The following is a 25,525-nucleotide window of genomic DNA, read 5'->3' on the forward strand; positions in this document are numbered from 1 at the left end:
TTAGCATTAGCAGTAGGCAGACGGAGCTCCCAGACATTAGCGATAGCCTTAGCATTAGCAGTAGGCAGACGGAGCTCCCAGCCAGCAGCATTAGCCTTAGCATTAGCAGTAGGCAGGCAGAGCTCCCAGCCAGCAGCAGCAGAGCTTCAGTTCTGCTCATCCTCAGCTGTTCTGTGGTCTATGCTCTCCCTCTGTCACTCCGTGTTCCTCTCCCCGTGTTTCTCCTTTTGTCAGCAATTCTTTATCTAAATGTACATTTTACTGTTTTAACTTCTCATGCAAAGATTCAGCTGATTGAGTAAGACTCCCACAGGTAATTGTAGTATCTTTTAAGTGTGTAGAGAAAGTTTCAATGGAAAAACGTCCGTTATGTTCTGCATTAACCGTTCTTTTTTTGGACACTTTTTTCCGTCCTGCAGTCCTAAAACCCAGCGGTTTGAAGGGAAGATGATGGTTCATTTGCATACATTTGCATTCTATTAACACATCAAACCTGCTGACTTGAAAGGGATGCTTAATTAGGAACACCACCAAAATGATTGTAAGTCTTGGTCCTCACTCCTTTCCCGGTCGTTTCCTCTCGCTCATCTCAGCTGCAGTTGTGTTGCTGTGCAGATAAAACAATTCGTGCATATCTGTGCATCATTAAAGTGGATAATGTCGTCATAATCTTCAAGCTTTGATGTGCTTAACTCTTCCCATAATGCCTTCTCCATTTTTACCTCCTACCTCTCTGTGCCTCTTGGTGTAGCGTTTACTTTTTTGTGCTTTGTGTGTAAAATTTTGGAGGTTACCTACGAAATGTAGAGAAATGTTCTGTGTCACAACAGCCTGCTAAAGATGAGCTGAGAGGAATATTAATGTGCTCACATTTAGCTGCCCACTGGTTTATATCATTGATTTATGTAATAAATTACATTGCAGCTGTCGCTCACATCAGTGGCACAGCAGGAGGCAGAAATGATCTGCACTGCCACTGGTGACAAAGAGTTTCATTCTTTGAAAAATCTCCTGGAATACAGCAGCAGATGGACAAAGAAAAATCCTCACATTTTAAGGGAAATTCATCAGATTCTGGAATGTGATTTTCTTCAAAAATATATCAATAAAAGTATGGATATAATTGAACCTGTATGTGCTAACAAACTGTGAAGTTTTGTGAATCTAAAGCAGTGGTTCTTAACCTTTTTTGAGGTACTGAACCCACCAGTTTCATATGCGCATTCATATGAACTCTTCTGTAGTGATAAATAAAATCTGATTGCCCCCCAAATTCAAGACATAGGAGATCACTAAGTCTTCTTAAAAGGTAGAGTAAGGTAGAGTCTCTGAGAGTCAGTGTTTTCAGCAAAGTTGAGCTGACTGCCCAGGAACGACCCAAGGTATTTAAAATTTGCTACAGTTTCAACAGGTTGGCCACTGAGAGAAACTGGAACCACTTTAAGGTCTTGTTTAGATTATATAATTAGCTCTACATAATTAAGAGAATGAAAAATTAATAATAAATAATAAAGACTTAGCCGTATTCTGATTTAGTAATGTATTTATATTAGTTGTGTTACCACCCCCACGCCACTAGAGGCAGTAGCAGGCCCGAAAAGATGCGACTACGGAGCAGATTTAGAAGTATACCGAAAGCTACGGTGAGATTGGCTGAAGTAACGGACCTTACCACAGGGGCCGCATTTCATTGGCTAATGCCCATTTTATGTCACAGCGCAGCTATTACGTGCCTTACCGTCTCACAAACTCATGCTAATGTACATTGTGGACTACCAGACCGACAGAAAGTTTTTGCGTCAGGACTCCAAAAAAAATGGTTCTCCACCGTCAGTGGGGTATCTGTACAGGCGATGTCAGGTATCCTGATCGTGTTTGTGGAACTAAAATTCACAGATTTCCAAAATCTGAAACAGAAAGCCTTGCTTGGATCAAAGCTTGTGCACAACCGCATTTGCAGCTCAACCGTTGGATCAATAAGAACAAAGTGTCTGCTGGCGTAAGTATTATTGCTTTGCTTTCTTTGTGGTTAGTGAATGAAAAAAATAAAGTCAATAATGGTGGGAAGTAACGTAGTAAAAGTACTTCGTTACTGTACTTAAGTACATAGATACATCCATTATGAAAACCTTTTAGCCAAGTTCAGCATAATGGAAGTACCGATACAACTTCTCCACCTTGAAGCCTGTCTGTTACAGCCTTGCGTTACTGAACAGATCAATATGCAATGTGTACCGTATCTGACATACATTAAAGATTTTATTTWACCTGAAAAGGCTTTTTACTAAACTGTAATTGTGTTAGCCACACTAGCACCGAGTATCAGGCCTAGGCACATTCGAACCCTCAAAACCATGAATGCCGGACTTACCCAGCCTTGCAAGAACAATAGGCATCAGTGATCTTGTCCACAACTATATTTATGCTGAGGGTGTGAGGATCTTGCTCGTGTTCCTCATCGACTGGTAGCATTTAGCTGTGACGCGCACAATGTTAGAGGCATCGTGTGGCTAAAACATCTTGATGTCGTCCAAAAAAGATGACATGAACTTGTTGGTTCCCTTGTCCATTGTCGTGGCTGATATTTTGTGAAAATCCGGCAGAAATGCTAAACTAATCGACTYAGAAATACTCTGCAGAGAGTCAGTCGAAACGAAAAATGCCATAGAAGCTAAGCTCTGCAAGGAGGTTAATGTGAGACATGAAGTCACGTGGGACTTTCGAGGGGTGTTTCTGGGCGGAGCTTGGTATGGTCCATTGGACACAAGTTCAAATCCATGCTGAAACTGTAACTTCTTCAATCAGTGCTCCTCCGCAGCTCTGATTGGCTAAGCAATGTAATGTGATTCTCTGCAGCAAGTGATGGCAAAGCGGGGCGTCATCACGACTTTACACAAGTGAGTCTTTACCTTCACGGCAGAGGCTCCGCCGAACCCCTGAGACCGACTCATCGAACCCTTGGTGTTCCATCAAACCCAGGTTAAGAACCACTGGTCTAAACAAAAAACAATATGAATCCTCACACAGAGTATCTGCATTGTGGAAAACGTACAAGTGCTGTTGGCTGACTGAAATTTGTACGGTGGTCGACAGGTGCAAGCGCGCAGCAACAGAGAAAACATGCAAACAAAAAGCAACTTAAATGCAGCAAACAAAAAAAGAGATGCAAACAAAATAGGGACAATAGCACTGCATCAGCACTGCGGGATATTGTTGATCAGATCAACGGACTATTGACGTGAGGGCTCGACAGACAACATTTCACATGTAAGATGGACATATTATTGTGTATATTTTGTGATTAGAATATTACTTTTCTGTATTTATAGTGCTTGGTGTTAAGCCCCCGCTCTGACAGCTAACTGAGATTATCTTAAAAAGTTTATTCTCTAACATTGACTTAGATTATCATACAAGAGCCTACTATAGAAATGAAACAATATAATATATATTATAAAAATCATAATATTACATGTTATAACATTCACCAGCAAAGTACACAGGTGGCAATGGCTATTATTTATTTCACTCTGTCAAAGTAAGATACATCCCAATTCTCCCGTTTTTGTTTTGAAGGTTTCCTAAAGACACGATGTGAGGAAGAAGGGAGAAATGTCTCAGCACGGATGAATCTCGCATCGGATTTTGGACCCAATCACTCTTAAGCTAGAACTCGTCGGCTGAAAACATGAAAAAACCTCTGTGTGTGTTTGTGTGTGTGTGCTAAACACGTATAGCTTAATATTATTCAGTATTAATCATTTATTTATGTTTATATATTTATATAAATATGTATTGATAAGACGAGAGCGGTCCATTAGGCGTCTGTCCTTTTATTATGTCTATGTGAGAAACGGCCCGGTCTACGGAAGACGGGTCCTTCGAAGGCCACGAATATGGACGACCAGAAGAGAGAAGCTGTAGCCTTCRGCTAGCTGCCTAGCCTCCATCTCGGCGTTATGTTGCTTAGCAACCGTGACAACGTGAAGCACAGAGCGGCAAAGGAAAAAAAAACGGACTCAAAAGATTTTTTTTTTTACTCTTTATTTCTGTATTATTCTTCACGTTTTGTAATAAAGGCTCTTCCATAGTAAAAAAGAAATTTGTCTGATTCTAAAATGTTTAAACATGTATAGCAAGGGATGTAAGAAAATTATTCATTTTCAAAAACTCTCCATATCTCAGGAAGTAAGACAATACAGTTAAGTAAAACTGTTATGTTTGAAGGCTTAGCTTTAATCAGTCAAACCCATTTGCTCAGGAATAAATTAAATACTTTAGTGAACCAAAAATATTTACAGCTATTACCAGACTTAATATGTGTGTTTCACCTTCACTCATAGGCAGGGCCGTGCAGAGACCACTAAAGGGGCAGGTGCTCAAAAAAAAAAAAAAAAAGGCACATCTAACCGCATTTTAGGACAGAATATTAACAAAGCCACACAGCTTTCAGAGTTTAATAAACATTTAAACTCTGAACACACCTAATGAACAGGTGTGTAACAAATTTTGTTATTTGTTAAACACAATAACAAAATTGTGAGATATACAATCAAAGCTAAGGAAAATCTCTATATAAAGCAAACAACTGCGTATGCATATGTAAGATATTTTATTAGTAATTTCTTTCTGCAGGTCTATCTTGTTATAAGAAAGTATTGCCTTATTCAAACCCGCAATTTAGCAAGATAAGTAAATCAGAGCTAGACCACTAGACGTATTTTGTCTTTACATAATTACACTATTAAAAATATAAACATGGGCACAATGCAACCTTTTAGTGACTGTAATCTATTTAAAAAAGCCTTCTGTTTGCTACACTTGCAGTGGGAGATGAAGATGGTCCATTCAGGAAAGCAGAGCTGAACTGCAGAAAAACGAAAAAAAAAAAAAGCAAATATTGAATTGTTAATGAATGTCACCATGAGAAAAGCCTACTGAGTTTTGCTTAAAAAACTTTTTTCTCGCATGACATTGTGGGTGGGCCCAAAATCGCAACAAAATCTTTCTGATGTGTGCAAATAAAAGTTGATGTTTGGCAAATAACTTTTTAAGTTCACAAGACAAAAATGAGTTATTTAATTAAAAAAAGTTATTTAAACAAAACATTTTGTTTTTTCGGTTTTGGACGGGTGATGTGCCCCTTATTAAGCAATACTGAAGAATGATTGCTATTATTAACGATACAGGGAAGAAGCTTTTTAGATATCTTGCGTTGCTAGCAAAATTGTTAGCTAGCAGTTAGCTAATAGCACAACAACAACAGCCTAATGTCTGTATGATAAAAATACTGAATCGATAGATAAGAACAGTTTCTCCTCACCTGGTTGTCTCCTCCCGCTCAGTGGTTCTTCAGAGAAAGGCAGACGCAGAGGCCTGTCAGTGTCTGTTGTATTTTATTACCTCTCTGCTTAAACCGCGACTCTGTGCTGAAGCAAAAACGATACTTCAATGTTTTCCGTCATCTGACAAGTAGCATGTTTACTCCACTTTATTCACCAAAAACTTTTTTTTTTTAATTCACCAAAAACTAATGTAATCTGGAACGTTCTCTACGTTGAGCTCCAGTTAGCCGCCGTAACTCGCTGCGCGAGAGGCACCTGCGTCATACGTCACGGGCAAAAAAAACAAAAAAAAATATTTTAGTACATGTTATTATGTGTCAGAAGAGGGCTTAGGAAATAATAATGCCAAAAAAAATAAAAAAATTGACCTAAAGGGCACTTGGGGGCAAGGAGCAAAAGGGGCAGGTGCTCAAGCACCCTCAGACCCCCCCTCTGCACGTGCCTGCTCATAGGGGAAAATTATCGGGAGTTTTTAAAACGATTTGCCGGGAGACATGGGTTCTCTCTCGGTGTACCGAACCTGGAGCGCCCGGCCAGCTGACAGCTGGGAGGGGAGCTGGCTGTTAATGCAGCGGGAGCAGACATCTCCGAAAACGTCGGAGAAATATTGTAATTAAGTGATTTACGGTTGAGCAGATATTTCAGATCTATACATCTACATTCTTGCCTAAAAACTTTGTAAAAAAAATCATATTGTGTAATTTTAAGTGTAACACAGCACAAATCATTTTGCCGACATTGCTGCTTTTCTGAACACCCGCTTTAAAGGATGCAGACCTTAAATTTGGAAAAGCTGTTTTTTGTTCAACTCCTTCTACTGGTCTGGAGCACTTCTGTTTTCAGCACTTTTTGTTTGCATCTTTTCTTTTGTTTTCTGTTTTCTGCATTTCATTTGTGGTTGTAGTCTTTTTTGTGTTTGCTGCATTTCATTTGTTTGCGTCTCTTTTTTTGTTTGCATGTTTTCTCTGTTGCTGCACATTTGCACCTGTCGGCCACCGTAAATTTGAAGGAGAACGCGAGAAAATTCAAACATAAGTTCAACAATTAAAACGTTTTAAGGTTCTACAAACAAAAACAATCAGTTTATGAGGCACATTGTTCGTAATTTGTTGACTTCGACCGCAACATGACAATCATTTCCTCTTTTATTTTATCTTTTCAAATGTTCCTGTCAGCCATTTGCGTCAGTTGTGTTTTGTCATTTTCTCTCAAAATCCCATTAAATTACTGATATATTATTAGATCTATATTACAATGATAGACAGCTGCTCAGACTTCAGTCAGAGGAGCTACAAAAATGTATTCAGTGTATCATATTTTACAAATTAGCATATTTGTAAAGTCATGTTTGTCATTAAGAAATCACACACAAACGTACGCGTGCTGCCATTGTATGTTTGCAGAGGAGTATTAATTAGATACTCCATGCTGTTTGCCAAACTGTGTAAGCTAATGCAATTGCACAATTAAGCTTGTTCAATTTTGCTAATTAAAACTAACAGAGACATGATTACAAATCAATCAGCACTCTGGGAGTTGTTGAACCTCCCACGGAAAGCAATGAGAAGACAGCTTGACAGAACATTCACAGAGGACGGACACAAGTTGGCAAAAAGTTCATCCTAAAAAAAAAAAAAAGTTGAGTTTTTCATTTTGGTTCAGATATTTCTGGCACTAGATTTGAGATGCACCATATTAGATTCATGAGAATCATATTCATGTCTGTTTTCATAAACTGAATAAAAGTTACAGAAATCACTAATTGTTTCAAATGATCTGTCATCTGTTTTCAATTATGTTCAGATTTGATCCAAAGTGCGACTTCTAAATATAAATAATTAAATGCAATTCAGAGTAACTAAAGAACTTTAAAATAAGCCTTTTGTTAGCCACCAGTAGCTAATCTTAACTTGAGCAGCTAATGTTTCCTTGGAGTATTTTAATAGTTCTATCAAAATTTTTGTGTCTTGATGTCACTTTCTATAACTTTTTTACATATCCTATAAAATGCACAAAAGGCTAAAAGTGATAATTGTTTTAGTTCCTGATTGTGGATTCAGGTTAATGAATAATCCTAAACTAACTCCATGTTTATGTGCCGTCAGTCAGGGTGTCCACACAACCATAAAAACTCAAAATTTCATGTGTAAAATGAATGCCTTAAAGTGGCTTAATTAATAAAAATATGCTTTAAATAGGTTCACCAGATCTTTAATTTAAGGACTATTTAATCTTGTATATGTAGTTTTTTCTCTCTCTCAGGACTTTTCCGTTTGAGTCATGTGTAGACATTGCATCTTTGTTGTGCCCATGACTTGAGGCGCTAACTAGCTGCTGATATTCCCTTCCAGCTAAGTATCTAGCTTTTTTGTGTCTAAGTGCAAACTTAGTGGCAGTCAGTTGGATGATGCTCGTTTGTGCCTTTCAGATATCCTGTTCAATGGTTCTTGGTGCAGCGCCAACACATGTGAGAGGGTGAACAAGTTTTTCAAAGGGTTTGGTTGGTTTTACACAGTGAAGTGAAAGTGAACCACAGCATGTGAAAATGGAACAAATGTTGCAATTTAGATCCTCAATTGAACCGAGTCTACTGGACTGTCAGGCATGAAAACAGATTTTAGCAGCTGATCTGGGTCAGTTCAGATCAACTGCTAAAGTACAAAATGGCAAAGGCGAAAAGCCTTGAATAGCTGACATCTTCCTTTAATCCTTAATAGCCTTCTCTTCATTTTTAAACACAGCACTAATGCTGAAAATGTCTTCCATACGTCTGAGTTTCCAATTTGCCATTCAGGAAGTGGTCTTTACCTAACACCTTCACTGAGCTGCCAAGAGATCAACAAGGCTTCATAGTGAGCTAATTAAATCAACGCACAGCGACAGGCTAATGTTCAACCACCGCCACCAACACTCATCTCCTCCCAGCCTCCTCATCTAAAATAGAAGAACACTTTCATTGCTTGTTTACCGTTCTAAATTTGTCATGTCCGTCATCTGCTCTCCCCCAGATTCTGCTTGGCATTCCTGGGCACGTCTAGTGCCCCACATCTTTGAGAATTTGCTTGCTAAAAGAGGCAAATTCTAGTCTCCATCTCCTTATCCGTTTAATTTTCTCCCTCTCTGAAAGCATGCCGCAGCATTCGCCTTGTTTATTGCTGTCAGGAAGACAACTGCCCGACTCCCATCGGTGTGCCATTATTATTATACCACAGATGGTGATGGGGGTTTAGAGAATTCAGCAAGGCCACAGAAAACTGGAGGAGGACATGCTAAAGAGGAAAAAGGCAATTTGAAAGAGAGAATGGATAATTAAAAGATGTTAAGGGTAGAGAATTTTTTTATCTACACACTTGGTTTCTGTTTTTTTTGACACTCAAACCCTTGAGGCAATTCTATCAAAAGGCCTAACTTCTGTCAAGGTAAATAAACAATCCTTACACCAAGGTGACCCTCTGTATGCTGGCTGGAATATCAGGATCTCCGGGGATGACACTCCATTTTGGCGAGTGGTTGCTTGCATTTTCAGGAATGCCCTGAGCAGGGACTTCAGAACATCGGGGAGGAACCCCATACACTGTGATTAAAGTTTCATGAAATGGAAGTGTGGTCTGGAGCCAACAAGCGCTCAATTGGAATTTTGAATCCCAAAATATACAGTAAAAAGTAGGTCCAGCCTCAAAAAAATGGCATTTCAGCCAAGAACACACTCACTGGGACATGAAAAGTAGATAAAGTGAGAATGCTTAATATATTTGAATCTGTTGTTGATGTGCAGTTTGACTCAGAGAGGAAAGAGGAGCTCCTTACCGGACATAAACGAAGTCACCAGAAATAATGATGCAGTACATCCAAACATGCTTCAATAAAACATTCACATGCCGTTTGAAGATACTTGTTTGCTAATTGTGTCCAAAGCTGTACTTACACATCTTCCTACTTCTGAAACCAGAAGCAATCTGATAAAATAGCTCTATAACACAAACAAAACCTCTGTGCTGATATTTAAATAAAGTATTATACATGTATTTATTTGTGAACGTGCCCAAATTTCTGTGAATTACATCCAAAGCATGGTGTCACGTTCTCAATGCTGTTTGCATCATGCAGGTTTCCATACAAAAAATAATCAACTGAGAGCAAGTGGAAATGATGGCACAGCAGAGGAAAGAGGACAAAAGTAACTTGCACTACTGGCTTCACACAAACAAAATTATACTACACATGATTCATTCTGTCTTCCAGTGAGGCATGTCTGATACAGTATAATTTTCACCAAAGATTTACATTTTATTTCAAATCACATATTTTCTATTTTCTTTTGTGGAACATTACAACCAAACACCCTTTTTGATTTGAACTGGTCAAGTTAAAAAGTTGGAAACTTGAACAGGAGTTTATTTTTCCTTTGAATAATATTCCACATAAGTCCACAGATCTTAGAGAGCTTTTCTTGGAGGGACATCTCATAATTTTCCATCTGGTAACTTTTTTGATCTCAATAAATGCATTTAGAGTGTTTTCACAGCAGACTCACTCCAGTCTGTTTGTCTAGAAAGTCCAGTTTGTTTGTGGAGGTGTGAATATTTAATCAAACTCTGATACAGACCATAAAACAAACTGTGGTCTGCCTGCAAACCTCTGTCTGATATGTTTCTTTTTGTGTCATTTCCTTCAGTGGTTCTTGGTGCAGCGCCCCCACAGGCGAGGAGGGGAACAGGTTTTTCAAAGGGTTTGGTTGGTTTGACACTGAACCGCAGCAGCTGAAATGAAACAAATGTTGCAACTTTGATCCACAGTGGAACTACATCATCTGAACTATCAAGTGGAAAAACATTTTTGTGCAAGTCAAAAACCTGAAGAAATGGATCAGAAATAATATCTGAAATGTAAAAAAAAAACTAAACTAAATTTTTTGTTCACCTGCACATTGTTGGGGTTGTCTGCCATGTACTACTTTATGGAAAACAAAAAATAGATTTTCTATCTTTGATCTCTTTACTGTTTGTGTTGTGTTTGTGGTTGATGTAATGCTAATGTAGGTTCTAACTGCTCAAATTTACTGAATTTAATTTCTGTTTCCATGTAGTCATAATCAATAAATTAGAATATATGTCCCCACATAGTCTGTCAGATTAAAAGTACCTTTTGAAAAATATCAACCTTTGAGCAGGCATTAAACATTCTTATGTATTACTTATGTATTACTTTTGTATTACTTTTTTATTTAATCTGATGTCATGTTAAGTGGAAACTCATCAAAATTAAAGGCTAGGAAACGTCAGTCTGTGTGTAATTAATCTGTATAATGCGTTTCCCTTACTGAACTGAGTTAGTGAGATAAATAAACTTTACAGTAATATACCAAATTATTGAAAGGATGTGTATTTAGTGAATTCAGCTTTGAGAAGAAAAACACACCTGGCATTCATATAACACACTGAAGAAATGGCTTTGATTCTTGTGCAGTTTGTAAATAAAAATAGAGGCAATTAAAGTTAAAAGAAATAATGCATTTTAAAATTCTTTTGTTCAGGATTATTTTAATCCAGGCGTTGTCATGGCTGCATATAAATATTACATAAATACTTCCCGTTAATTAGCATGCCAATGCACATGCTGTATGTCACAGGTAATGAAATGTGTTCTGCTGTAGTGAGGTCCAATCCATCTGAAAACTCATGAATTAAGATGAGGCTGAATATTACTGGAGAAAAAAAGACTTTTTGCTTCAAATGCACATTTTCACACAAACACTGTCATGTTGGATTTGTGAGTTATTAATCTCAGACTAGAAAGCTGGTTAAATGGGTATTATTCCTGGTAATCTCTTTGTTTTCTCTGCTGAAATGGGCCTCCATCTTCTGCTGTCATGGCGATAAACATGTTGAATCTGTGAAATATTACGACCGACACTATAAGACAATAGATGGAAGCTAATAATAAATGAGAAAGACGAGATGAATAAAAAACTCTTCTAGAACCTAAATATCCCTTCCTCATACAGAATATCAATGCAAACCAGTATGCTGGCTAAATTAGCCTCATAGATGTTTCCTTCTTTCCAAATTTTCATCCCATCTTGCAAGGTACTCCCAAATCAATTCAGAAAAAGATTTTGAAATCTGTGAAGATGTGAGAGACAGATCTGAAGACCTGCAGGTGAAATTCAAGATTTCCTCTAGGAAAGACTTTCAACAGGGAAGAGGTCAGTCAGACGACCTGCAGCTCAGTTTGGGGAAAACAAACCCGCCTCCAAGCTGGGCTGCATTCCTGGGTAAGTTTTATATCCATTTCCTTCTTGCTGTGAGTATCTGTGAAGGACTCTCGCCTTATCAGCGGGGACTTTACAAAGATTTGTTTCCACACCCTGCCCATTACCTCCATTTGCCAGGTAATACTGTCACATGATCTGTTTAGGTAGAGGAGGTTCAGCTACAGAGACAAAACACTGCTGTGTCATTCAGGGGAGAGGGACTAAACATGATCTGGACTGAAATCACTTCTATTCCATTTGTAAGGACAGAATGAATATACAATAAAACAAAAGCAAAAGTGGAGCCTAAACGTATATGAATGAGACAGTCTCTTTGAACCAACAGGAAGTACCCAAATGCTACAAAAAATATGATGAAAGGTAAAATTCCTGCTCAGCCTGTATGAAGCTCTACTAACAAAAAAAGTTAGCTGCACTAACCCTAAAGCACAATCATAAACATTAGTTCTGCTAACGCTGTATCATCACGGTATTTAGCACAAACTAGTGCTAAAGCACTAACTTCAATTTAACTTATATCTGCTTTTGAAACACTACAATCCTCAAGCACTAATTTAATTCTGACATAATTAATTTACATGTTAAACACATGTGTTTAACAGAAAGTTTACAAAACTGCCAAGCAACTTAGCACTTTTGATTTTATAGAGAAATTACATTATGGGAAGCAAAATGTGCTCAACGTAAAATTAGCTCCGCTTCTAGCACATTAGCAAAAATGTGCCCACCGCTGTCACTAACTAATTTCACACTTTCTAAACATGCACAACACTTCCTTTAAGTTCCACATTAGTTCTATCGCTCTCTATATGCTACAAAAAATATCGCTCTCAGTTAGATTAAAAGGAATTAAAGCAAAACACAATTGGATATTTTGTTGGCAGCATTGCTTCCTCACTAACAATAACCAGGGCTGCGTTAGATGTTTAATGAATAAGCAGTTAAATATGGATGATAAAAATAGAATATTGATTGAGACTTGGTGCCTGATGGACGTTGGCAAGCCTCTAAATTAAATTCTGTTTGGACCGCTCAGTTCCTTGGCCCTTTGGGTCAAAATGGAGATGAAAACAATCAAGATGTTGTGGATTGTTGTTCAGAAAAATCCTGCTTATGAAATTACAAAGAAAGGGAGAGTTGAATTGTACGGGTATATAATGTGTGGGAGATATTTACGTTATAATTACATAGGGCAGTAATCATGCACTCACAAAAAAAATTCTCTTTAGAAAAAATGTGCCGAGCAGGAATGTAATTAATTTTAGCATCAGATACTTTTTAACTGAATTTCTTGGCCTCTTGCCATCTTTTAAAAAAAAAAAAAGTATTATCTTAGCACGCTGACTAATTTCCTGGTTAGCTGAGCACTAATGATTGAATGCCTGACTGTGCTGCTTGAAGCGGTGTGTGAAGGACTTGTGTAAAAGCACGAGCTCTCCGTATGACTCACACACACACACACGCACACACACACGCACACGCACACACACACACGCACACACGCAGACACACACACACACACACACACACACACACACACGCACACACACACACACACACACACACACACACACACACACACACACACACACACACACACGCACACACACACGCACACACACACACACACACACACACACACACATCTCCTCAAATACGTTTGCAACCACTCTGCCGGCTTTACAAACGCAGCCGTCGCACACCGTCAGCGCTAAACGGCGCTCAGGGGGACGATCTGCGCTCATTTTACAACCGGCTGGGACCGCTGCCTGATGTTCAACTTATCGCACTTTAGAAAAGACTCATTGCGCAAAGGATCAAGTTTCATCTCTCAAATAAAAAAATAATTAATTCTCTGGCAAATAAGGACACAAACCAGCACAATTTATCCCCATTAGACGTCCGAGCTGAGTGGCGCTTTACGGCCTGATTTGTCTCAATTTGTTTAAAACACAAAATGAATGAGATTATGTATCGATCCTGTGCCTGCAGTGAAATTTGTCATTAAATGGTTGATGGAGAAAAATTACAATCAGAGCATAACTTCAAATATATTTTCTTGTTTTCATTTTTATATAATGTAGTCATTTAAAACGAAAACTTCAATTTAGGGGGAGCCAAACGTGCCACAAATTGACAAACATTCAAAATTAGATCATCAATTAAATGTGTCATAAACTGATTAAAATTGTGAAAAAAGAAAAAGACAAACAATTTTCAAACATACAAACAACACATCCATCAATCCATCAGCTCCATCAATCCGTCAGCTATCTCTGGCAGTCATCAGACGGGGTGAACCCTAGTCAGGCCGCCGGTCCATCACAAAACACACACACACACACACACACACACACACACACACACACACACACAGAGATGTCAGACAAGCCATGCACACACACAGTTTAGAGAAACCCAGTTTTTATTAGTATTGTTATTTATTTTATTTTCCAGAACCACACATATTTATTTGATTCTTTATGATGTGTTGCAATATTTTCAACTTCTGCAACACATCCTGATTTTTTTTGTCAGTCTTATTCTAACACTGCTGCTGTCCTGATGATTGGTCTGAAATGGATAAATCAGAGGCAAACATAAGTTTATATCTTAAATGAATTTTGAAATACATTTATAAACTCTTTAGTTTACAACTACTGAAGTAATTGTTCATAAATTAAACTCCTTAGTTGGGTTTATAAATTAAACTAAGGAGTTTAACTTATAAACCCCTTAGAAGAACAATTACTTCAGATATTTATTTCAAGGGTTTGAACTAAAATTGAAGAAGAACTGTAAATAAGTCTGCAAAGAGATGGAACTTGATCAATTCCTAGTGGTTTATATAAAGAGTGAAGAGCGAGAGTCTTAAATTGGACCGGTAATCAGCAACTTTGAATCTCGGTCTTTATAAGAAGGCCAGTGAGGTACAATGGGTTTTCCAGATTTGTGTCAAAAGCTTTTGAGAAATCAAGAAAATCTATCAGTGATGTCAAAGGGACATCATAAACAGACTTAATGAGAACTTCATTATTCTAAAGGCAGAGATTGATATTTTAACTTAGTAGTTGTGCAATGAAACTTGCAGTCAGTGAGACAACGATGGGATCTAACTGATGATGACATGGAGTTTTGTTGTATGTAACGACTTTCAGATTCTGTGGATCGCTATTACATTATACTTATGACCTAAGCAAAGTACACAGCATAAAATCTATTTTTATTATCGTATGGCACAAGCTCCTATCCAGATTCCCCAAAGGCAAATCCCACATTTCTCCTACCTCACTTTCTGAGAATGCTCATTGACACGGAATTCAGCTGCAATCAGTCCTGCCGTATTTTTCTCTCCTTTCCAACTCGGCACACATTAACATTCACAGACTGTGTGATCAAGGCCATGGCCGTGTACGTCTCAAACCTCTGCTTTAACAGCAAGAGTTGTCCTCAGATTACGCTGTCATGGCAACAGATGTGAGAAGGAGAGATCCTCTCCGATCTCCGTCTGTCCACACACTGAACTTCTAGTTATGTTGTTCGGTACAGCTTCAGTATTTCTCATTTCTGTCTTTTTCCATTTCCCTCCAAACAACTTGATGATTCAAGTATTTGCTTCCCCTCAATACAACAGGCTAATATGAAATTGTTGGCTTTGCACTTTAACCTGCAATGTAGCAGAATACGTTTACTTCAGCTGCCTATAGAGGTCCAGGACTGGGTTTAAAACTATTATTTGCATCTATCTATTTGCAAAAGCCGTAAATCACAAATGTATCATTTGGTTACTGTATGCCCACAAGCGTAGAACATGTGCCAGCAATGATTTATGACCGTATGATGTCTAAGACCCTAAAGTTGCCCAACTTGCAATTTAAAAATAAAGCTGGGACTCATTTCTGAATACTTACTCAGGGTTTTCCCAGTGTATTATAGGCCTGGCGGCCCGCCATCCTTTACTACTGCCACCACCAGGCAAAGCCTTTCTTTTTATGTTAATAAGGAAAATAATAATTGAAAAAAAGGTGGGGTTTTTTCGGGGGTTTTTTAAGTCAGATTGCAAGCGTCACTGTTGCTCTGAGCGTTTCACTGGCGGAGCAGATTTATTCCTAAAATATATGTTTATAGAAGATTGGTTTATAGTTAATGCATTTAAAGCCGGACCAATCACACCACTGGCACCTCTGCACGTTGCCTCGTGCGCTGCAGTAGCTGGATTAAGTTTACCTCAGCAGAGATCCCGCGTGCCTCCTTTCACTCAAACTGGACACAGGCTGACCTATATGGATACGTACATCAACCCCTGTGAGGAATTATGATTCTTTCCAGAGTTTTTGATCAAGGTAGGACTTTAAACCCCACTCTGGTTAGCTCTGGTTGCGCAGCTCTACGTGAACTGCAGGAATAACTTGTAGTCGCCTTTTCAGAGGTGCATTGTGCAAGCGGTGAGAATGATTTATATTTGTGAACAAAGAATTTTGTGCGGCTTTTCCGTCTCAACACGCTGCCCAGCCCGGCTCTGCCTGCACTGATAAAGTTTATATGTGTTACAGGTTGGCCGGTGTATTAGTTAACGAACTAGCACTAACCTGATCATGCAGGTTTAGCCTGGTGAGGAGCTTTCACGCTACCCTGTCTGTAACGCATCATGTTGATTTTATATTATATTATTATTTTTAGTATTATTTTTCCAGTTACACAATGCATCAAACTGTATCAAATGCTTTGYCCCTTAGTCAGACAGAGTTAATGTGCGCGGCAGCGCAGAGATCTGAGAAACTCGTCCCATAAACTCGACCAACCAGAATAGTTTCTGTGACGCTTATTAAAAACTCAACAGACACGAAATGAAAGAGCTACTAAAACCACATTAGCAGCATTGAATTAAATCTCCTGTTTGTTGCGCATCTCTGCGTAGTGCAGCRGATTACCWCATYRTGCAGGGCCGGTCCAAGGGTGTATGAGGCCTGGAGCAGAATTTGATTTAGGGGCCCCTTTTGTTGCTAAAACATCAGCATCTCTAACAAATGTGTTGGATTTAATCTGAGAGAGGGAGAGTAGTTTAATTAGCCAACCTAAAAAGCAGTTATAATTGCAGTTTACTAAATTGTATTTGTGAACAATCAGAGCTCAAACTTAAAGATTAGACTCACAGCATCAGATTGTAGCTATGGTAACAAAACAATCTAACTATCTAAAAGTTCAAAGAACAATATTCAAAGTAAACTTGCCAGCTCCTTGAAATCTTACATTTAAATGTTCAACAATTTAAAATATTTAATTTATGTATGCTGAAATTGAATTAAATTTAGCAGCATTGATCATCTCAATAATCAAGTGTTACATTCATTTATCTGTAGTCTGTGTTAAAATATTAGCATTTATGGGGCCCCTGAAGCCCTGGGGGGCCTTATGGAGCTGCTGACTTAATTTGGATTAAACAAAAGTGCAAATAATTGATATTCATTTTAATTGTATATTTAGATTTTTGTTTTTAAAACTAGTTATGGGTTTAAGTAGTGTTTCACTGGTGATGTTTTCCCGTAACGTATAATTACCAGGTGATATTTTAAAATTTCCTGTCACCTTAACATCTTTTAATACAAAAACACGGTGGACCGCCGGTGGACCGCCGGTGGACCGCCTCGGCACCCTGACCACCGGGCTTAGCAAGTGTTCTGGGGGAAACCGTGCTTACTGGTCTGCAACAAACGACTGAACCTCGTTATACAATCCATCCAACAAAGCATACATCATTTTCTTTAATAATAATCAGTTTTATTGTGATTTCAGTTGAAACTAGATGTTTATATTCACAATATAAAAAGACTCACTGTATGACATTAAGCCTTTTTCTGTTTTAGGTTGGTTAAGATTACCAATTTTTTTTTATATTTGATAAAACCCAGAATAAATACTAATAATTGTCTCCATAATTGTATGACTTGGGTCACGGAATAGTTGGTTCAAGAGAACTGGCGCGGTTTGAATTCATACGTGAACCTGAAACAGTCTGGAGGCTGCTCCAAAAGCAGACCGCAGAACAGGGTATTCTGGGTAAATAACATCTGTATTTAAACATGTGCTACCCGTATTTAGCGCATGTCAAGAAATGACTTGTTGTCTTTTGTCAAAGACAAAAGAGGAATCCTACAACCCCTAAACTCTGACACCACTCCATTTCTAGTTACATTTCATGAAGAAGGAAGGAAGTTCTTCAGAGGTTTTTGTATCATTTCCTTCCCTTGTTCTTGGTGCAGCGCCACCACAGGCGAGGGAATAGGTTTTGCATAAGACTTGGTTTGTTTGACACAGTGCAGTGTGAAAGTGAACCACACCAATTGAAAATGTAATAAACTTTGTAATTTTGGTGCATGAAAACACCCTCAGACTCAACAGGTAACAAAGTTCAATAGTTGTTTTTCCTACCAGAGGATATGTACAGTATATTCCCACAGATTCAAATATTTGTCCTTAGGTGCATTTACTTTCTGAATTATTGCTTCTTATTCACAGAGCGGCCTTTCAGCCCATGTAGGTACAGGACTAGGTTTACTGCAAATGAGACTTTAACCAAAACATTTTGGACCAAAACACATGCATTCTTGAAACACAGAACAATTACTGGACCTGACTTGTTTAGGTACATAACTCTTTTCTGTGTTTTTTTACGAGATTTACTTCAGACTTTTCAGTAATGTCACTCCAAAAGTGTGTTTGAAATGTAGACTTAAAATATACCCACAGTTATGGTTATCACCAATGTTGTGTGAACGAATATGAAAGAAGACAAAAGTGCCATGGAATCATCATTTATCAAAACTAAAATATTTTTGGGACTCCACCTGGCCTAAAAAAAAACAACAAGAAAAACAAACACAGCAACAAAAAAAGGTTCTGTGTTTTTACACAGCAAATGCAAACATCCCATTTCAAATGTATGTGAATGGATATGCTATACTTCTTATAGTCATACATCATCTTATTGGTGCACCTTCATAATGTTCAGTATTCAGCTATGTTTTAGTTCTACATGCATACAGCACTAAACTTCTTTAGAACAGCCCCAGATGTTAAGCTGCAACCATGAGGAGGGAAAAACTTGTCTTAAAAAACAGGTCGCCTGGAAGTCCTGAGGTTAGATTTTGGGAAGATGATGTTCTGGGACTTAATTAGTAAAAGGTCCCACATTTGAACGGGCTGAGTGCCCATGAGCTCTCCTCTCAAATCTGGGGCAGCGAAGCACCCACACACACACGCTTAAATACACACATGGAGCACAATGGTAACAGCTATGAATAAATAAACACACACAGATGGAAGATGATGTAGAAAATAACAGCAAAATCCCAGACCAGTACTAGAAATAGTCAACTTGAAGTTCTATAGAAGCTCCATATCCTCAGAAAGTTTGACTGATGATGACTATTGACTGCCTCTTTGTTGGAGGACTGTCATTAATGGCAGAAGAGTAGCTCTATTGCTGCAAACACTGTTTGACTTAATTGTTATAAATATGTGCTTTTTGCTTCAATGGACAATCCAGAAAGCACTCCAAGAAAAAAGTGTTCACAATAATTTGTCAAATCGTGCGCACGGGCAAATCAACAAAGAACATTTAGAAACAATACTTGCATTACATTTATCTGGTCACAATGTTGCATGGAAGCAGCAAAATAATTTTTAAAAAGTGTAAAAGGGAAATTTCAACATTTTGACAGGTAAGAGGTCTACAGTTACAATTTCAAAAATATGATTCTTGATTATTTTATTTAATAAAGCATAAGACAATCATTTCCATCGAGGTCTGTGGTTATTCACACAGCAGCCTGTAGTAGGTTGTTGTCATCAATCAGTTATTTGTTCAGTGTTACTTTTGGATCAAGTTGATTTCTTAAATTGCTTTTGTCATTAGCTTATTTAGCTAACTGCACTCTGGTGAGGTTTTATTACAGAAAACAAAGGATGTGAAAACTGGGACTTCATCTTGTTTATGTGTTTTAATAGTGAGTCTGTTAGGACAAACATTAAGCTAACTGCTAAAGTTAAATAACATGGTGGTTTGTTGCAATGCTAAAGAAAATATGGAACCTTTCTTTTTAAAAACTGAGACCTGAAACTTGTCAATCACAGTACGTACCTAATAAATAGTAAGGCACTTGTAAAGCACTAGTAAAACACATTGTTATTTAAATACTGCTGGTATCACTCAGTAGTTTGATAACTAATTCATTAGTTTACTAGGTTTCCAGCTAGAAACCTAAAATGTTTCATGGAAGTGAAGATGCTAAGAGTTAACTAATGAATAAAATCGACTACTCAACAAAAAGACACTTATTTTGACATGTTTACACAAACTTCCTAATTAAAGTCTTTTTTTTGTTGAGATATAAAATTCAGAGGCACTTTGCTAAGCTCAGGAATGATAATGTAGTCAAAAATTATGAAGGTCTGACAAACAATACTTGTTATGCATTGTAAAAACTGATGAAAATATCCCACCTGTGTTCATTAATCTTTTCATAATAAAAGTGGATAACCCAAGCAATATTTTTCCCAAAGCTACCCAAGTAGACGTGGGCCAGTTAATGCTTCCACGGTATGCTAGGTTTTTCACCATTCTGGTCCAAATTCACAAAAGTGTTTGATAAACTAAACAAATGTATCTAGTTAAATATAAATGCTGATTCTTGTAAACAGTGCTGCCATCTTGCCAGGTCCCTCTTGAAAAGAGATTGTAGATCTCAACAAGGTTGTTTTTTAACTGCCCAATTAAACTTTATAATGATTATTATTAATTTTACAGTAGGCTAGCCCTTTCCCCTTAGAAAGATAAATTCAGTAAGTCTTCATTATTTCCTGGGGCAAAAATTAAGTGCTGAAGTTGAAGCTGACGTGTCACGACATGTTTAGAACATGGGAAATCTATATTTTTTTAAGGTGACTGTAGAAAAAAGAATCTCGCTGACAATTTAGATTTTTCTGTAAGAGTAAGAATATAATTGCTTTTAAGTAAAAAAAAAAAATGATTATGCTATGAATATTTGTTGTAATTTTAGGGTAAATTCCATGATTCTTAGATTGTGGTATTTTGCTAAAGCTTTTGTGTGTAGATACAACGCTGACCTTAACAGAAGTAAGAGTAAGATTCACTGAAACTCCACAAGGAAGCAACTTTCAGGGAAACTAATGAAAAGGCGATAGCTCTCTAAATTACCATCCGCCTCCCCAAAATTGTGGCAAAGACAAACAGAAGTGTAGAGTAATCAGTATGTGAACCTTAAAAGAACAGAGGCTTTAAATTAGGCGGTCACTTACTTGCAGTGCTTGTGGGGGCCACTGAGTGTCTCGATGACAAAGCATTCTCCACCATTGAGGCAGTAGGCCAAGTCCTTCTCATGGCAGGGTTTGAAATGCTCCGAGTGAAGCGGAGGCACGGTTGGGGATGCTGCAACGACACACAGAGTCCATGGCATCAATTACAATCAGGCCTGAAACAGCGAGTGATGGATGGTGAAGGATCATAATCCACCGCAAAAATGAAAGCAAATCTGTTTTCTAGCTACATGCCACTTGAGACTACATAAGAGTAAGTCACACAACACACCAAACACTTCTGATAAGAGCTAGTAATGGGCCATTGTTTGTTTAGACCCTCTAACAATGCCATCAAAAGATGGATGGAGGACGATTAATAGTCTGTCCTTCTGTGATTAATACTCAGTGGTCACAGTAGCGTTTTTGACTCGACTTTTTGCTGTGATTTATCACGATACGCACGAGCGAGCTCGGATTGCCCCGACTTCTGAAAGCATCGCCACACGTTAAAGGATGGTTTTATCATTTAAATGAATAAACAAAGAACCAGTTGCTTGAGAAGGAATCAACAAAAACACCCAGAAATTCTGTTGCCAGAACACTGGCATTTTAGTGCTATTTGAGGATAACTGGGTTTACAAAAAAATAAAATAAAAATCAAGAAAAAAAGTCCAGGCAGCCATCTATCAGCAGCGTTTCAAATCCTGAGATTCAGTTGGCCAAGACATAATAAAGTGAGGAGAAATCTGATTTACACCCCAGATGATGTTGTCATTAATCCTAGACCAGACTGCTGAGTGTTTCCTTTGTGCTTGCAAATGAAAAATGAGTCAACTAAGGGCCCTCATTAGCTGAATCCCAGCGTATTTTTCTCTTTTTTCTGCCTTTCTTTTTCAAAGTAGCTTGATGGGCAGTTATGATCCAGAACGTTAAGCTTCAGTGATTAAAATCAGGATGCAGTTACTTCCTCCAGTGTAGTGATTACAGTCTGAGGTCAGTCTTTAATGGTGTGTGGAAGATACATCAGAACGAGCTGCAGCTTTTGCAATCAAGAAACGAATAGTTATAAGCAAGTGTTCGGTGGCGGGGGAGACGTAGAGGGAATGAGCCGAGTTATTTCAGGATGGGATTCAAATCCCTTAATAAGCACCGTGAGGAATGCTTATGGTCCACTAGTGGCTGGTGCTTACTGGGAGTGTTCCACTACGGTTCTGTAATTAGCTGGTGATGAACTGGATCTGGGGTGAAGGTTAGGCCGGGCAGACAGACCGGCTAAGAGGGTAGCAAATGCTTTCATTAGCTGGAAGCATCAACAAGTTGCAGATAAAGAGAACATTGTTTTAATCAAAGTAATAAAGCATAAAGTTACTGTTAATCACACTTCAGTGTGAAAAAAAGTTTTCACCCTTACAGATTTCTTTAGATCTTTCAAGCACGTCTTAAAGGAGCGGCATTAAGTGTCATTTCATAGAACAATCAAGTATCTATGTCACCTTCAGTTGTTATAACAATGCTATCAAGTATGAATTAAAACAAATTTTACTTTGTGAATTACAGCCTTGAAATTAGGCTTCCGTCTCTTTAAAAACTCCTGCTGTTTCTGAAATTCATCACATCATGGCTCCTCTATTAACCCTTTATTGTTTTTATCAGCGCTGCTCTGACATGTATCTCCTGTAACAAGCTCAGCGATTCCACCAGGTGTTTGCTAATTGCTGCTGGCTAGTCTGAAGGAGCTGGGTGTGGGAGGGAGGGCTGCTCTGTGAGGCTGAAGCTCGGAAGCTTGGAAACTGCAGGTCTGGGGAGGAGCTGCACCTTGAAGGCGGGGTTAGGTCCACCCAGCCATTTTGCACAGCTGACTGGTTGCCATGGAGATTAAAGGATTTCTCAAACATGCATGAAAGAATCAAGGCAAAGCTCCAGGTACTGTATGTATGAATGACATAACATGTAAAGCTAAAAAAAGTAAAAAATTTTAGCTGCCCCTTTAATATCAACAAAGATCACCAGAATTCTTTCTGTTCCACGTGATTCTTTTGTCTTCTGCTATTGAGCAATACTGTTGATTCTAGCCTCAGTTTCCAGTTGTTGGCTGACACCAGGGAACCACACCTCCCTGGTGTGGTCATCTGTTGCCTCAAACCTAAACATGTTGAGCTTTCAGAGATGTTATTGTGCATATCTGGTCTGTAATTAGCTGTTATCTGAACAACCAGCTTGTCCATTATCCTCACAATATCCAAACGAGTGTCCCTCACACCGCCGGCGAGGTTCTTAACTCTTCCACTTTAATCCCTTTTTCTACATTTAGATGCTCATTTTGAACATCTGCATGTCATCTTCACCAATCACACCGAGTCGCTGCCATGTGATCGGCTGAGTCGCTATCTTTATTCGCTATTTTTCAATATCATCTCATTACAGATACGCTTAGTCATTGTGGGTTTTCCTTCATTTTCATGCTTAGCAGGATCAGAATTTCAGTCTAGTTTACTGCTTGTTGTAAGAAGAGGTTAGCATCACAAAATCCTTCAAATATGTTTGAATGATTTTATGTATCTGTGTTTTAACAAGCATTTCTTGGTCTTAAAAACAGAAATAAATGAGATCTCTCAGCATGTAGTTCTCCTGCATACTCTGGTGTACTGTACTCTATGAGGCACATGGATCCTGTTCACAACAGTTGAGATTTCATAGCCAAGCTACAGATAGCCTACAATTATGTCAATTTCCTTCATTTCCAGATGGATGCTAACATGCATTCCCTAAGCTAGTATAGATGGATGGATTTGCTGTCAATAATCAACATAGTTATGGAGTTCCACCATGTTGCATGGTGGAACGGGCATATGAATATGAAATTGTTGTACAAAGACTAATTAATGTTTAATGCTCCCTTTCCCCAAAGTAAGTTGCTAAAGAAATTCCTGCATTTTAAACATCCCACAATATCTGAATAGACTATTATTTAATAACCTTTGTTATTCATGTTGAGAGATGAAAAATGTGCTTAGTAGTAAACTGGGAACCAGGATTCATACCAAAGACCTGTTTGGTGTAAAGCAGCAGTGCTACCCACTGCTACACTGCGCAGCAGGGTTTAATCCATTGCAGTTTTTTTTTCTGTCTAAACAATGTTGTTGGTTTATCTCACTACACGCCGTTTGGATACTGTCACTAGTGAACAAGTTTTCAGACTAATTCACACGTGTTTCCAAAATGTGCATGTTAGCAGTCAGCAGATACTCTGCTGGCCTGTCGCTGTTCCTGCCTCATTACTGCCTCCTGCACAGAGCTCTTTCACTATCACAAAGTAAATATTTTCACTTTTCCACCTCCACTTGCAGTGATGTTATATCTCCTCTCCACAACTGAACGCTGTCTAATTAGTGAGTGAACATCAGGTTTTTACCTGACACAGTAAGCTTAGCTTGAGGACATACAAGATCTTCAGTTCAGCTTGGTTATTCTTCTAGCTGATGCATAATTTGACTTTACTATAGTCTTTTAGACAGTAAAGTACATTTTAATGAGTTTCTAAGTAGCCTTTCTTTTTTTTACAACATTGAGAAGGCTGCTGTGAGACACACTACCTACCACATGGAACTTCATAGCAGGAGGCATATAATCTCCCATTAAAAGGTTAGGTGTTTACTTCTTCATAACCAAGTGTTTTAATCTAACAAAAAACAAAAGAAAAAAAAAACAGAAATGTGACAGAATTATTTCTGTTGGTGACCAAAATTCAGCCAAACCCAGTCCTAGGTTTGTAGGTGGACCAGAGTTCACATCAGAGTTCATTATTCATCCACACCTCCTCAAGTGAACTGGACTTTTAGGCTCCCGGACTGGAGTTGGATTAGAGAGACTAAACAGGGTTGGTGTGAATGCTTTGATTGTAATATGAAGTTGTGTTTTTGTATGCTGCACTGATGAGGACACTGGTTCTATCCTGTTTTTATTCATCATGTAAAAATAATGATATTTAAGGATGGCCACCAATGTATTTCATAAAGAAGCTTTTGGTTTCCAAAGCCTGTGTTGTTTTTGCAAGGCGCACACAGATTTTGTGAACTGTAGGAATTTGAATATATAACCCTGATACATACATACATAACTTGGACAGCTTGTTAGAGTTGAGTATTGCAAAAGTGTATTTTTTATGTCAGAAAAGTAATATATCAGAGCCTTGATAGCAGTGGCAAGAGGAGTTATCCTTGAAGGAAGATTGACAGACAGGGAAAGCTATGGCTAAAATTATGTGTAACCTTGGTAGCTTTATATTTAAAATGATCAGAAATATTTTTATTACACCCATCAAATACATTTTATAATCACTTAATCGCCTTTTGCATGTTTTCAGTCACTAGTCACTTTGTCACCATCTTTTTTGAAAACATTAATCTTTAGCTTCCTCCACAAATTCTCTAACAGATTAAACCAAGAGTTCTGACCCCGACGCTTCAAGACATCCATACTACGCAAGTCAGAAGGAACATATTGTCAAAAATGAAAACATTGATTACAATTATTCAGACTTCAGGCAGACTTAGATTTGTCGAGGAGCAAACTATCAGTTGAGACAAAG

At 38.2% G+C, this 25,525-nt stretch overlaps 1 protein-coding gene across 2 annotated transcripts in view; it reads right to left on the minus strand.

Moving 5' to 3' along the window:
- nrg3a (neuregulin 3a) overlaps positions 1-25,525 on the minus strand; it is a 557,399-nt gene that overhangs the window by 223,105 nt on the left and 308,769 nt on the right. For both annotated transcript variants that reach the window (XM_008429014.2, XM_008429015.2), the window contains exon 2: positions 20,938-21,067. In XM_008429014.2, the coding sequence (XP_008427236.1) occupies positions 20,938-21,067 (130 nt within the window). The remainder of the gene's footprint in view (positions 1-20,937; positions 21,068-25,525) is intronic.

The sequence above is a fragment of the Poecilia reticulata genome, linkage group LG15 (genome assembly GCF_000633615.1).
Source record: "Poecilia reticulata strain Guanapo linkage group LG15, Guppy_female_1.0+MT, whole genome shotgun sequence".
Classification (NCBI taxonomy): Eukaryota; Metazoa; Chordata; class Actinopteri; order Cyprinodontiformes; family Poeciliidae; genus Poecilia; species Poecilia reticulata.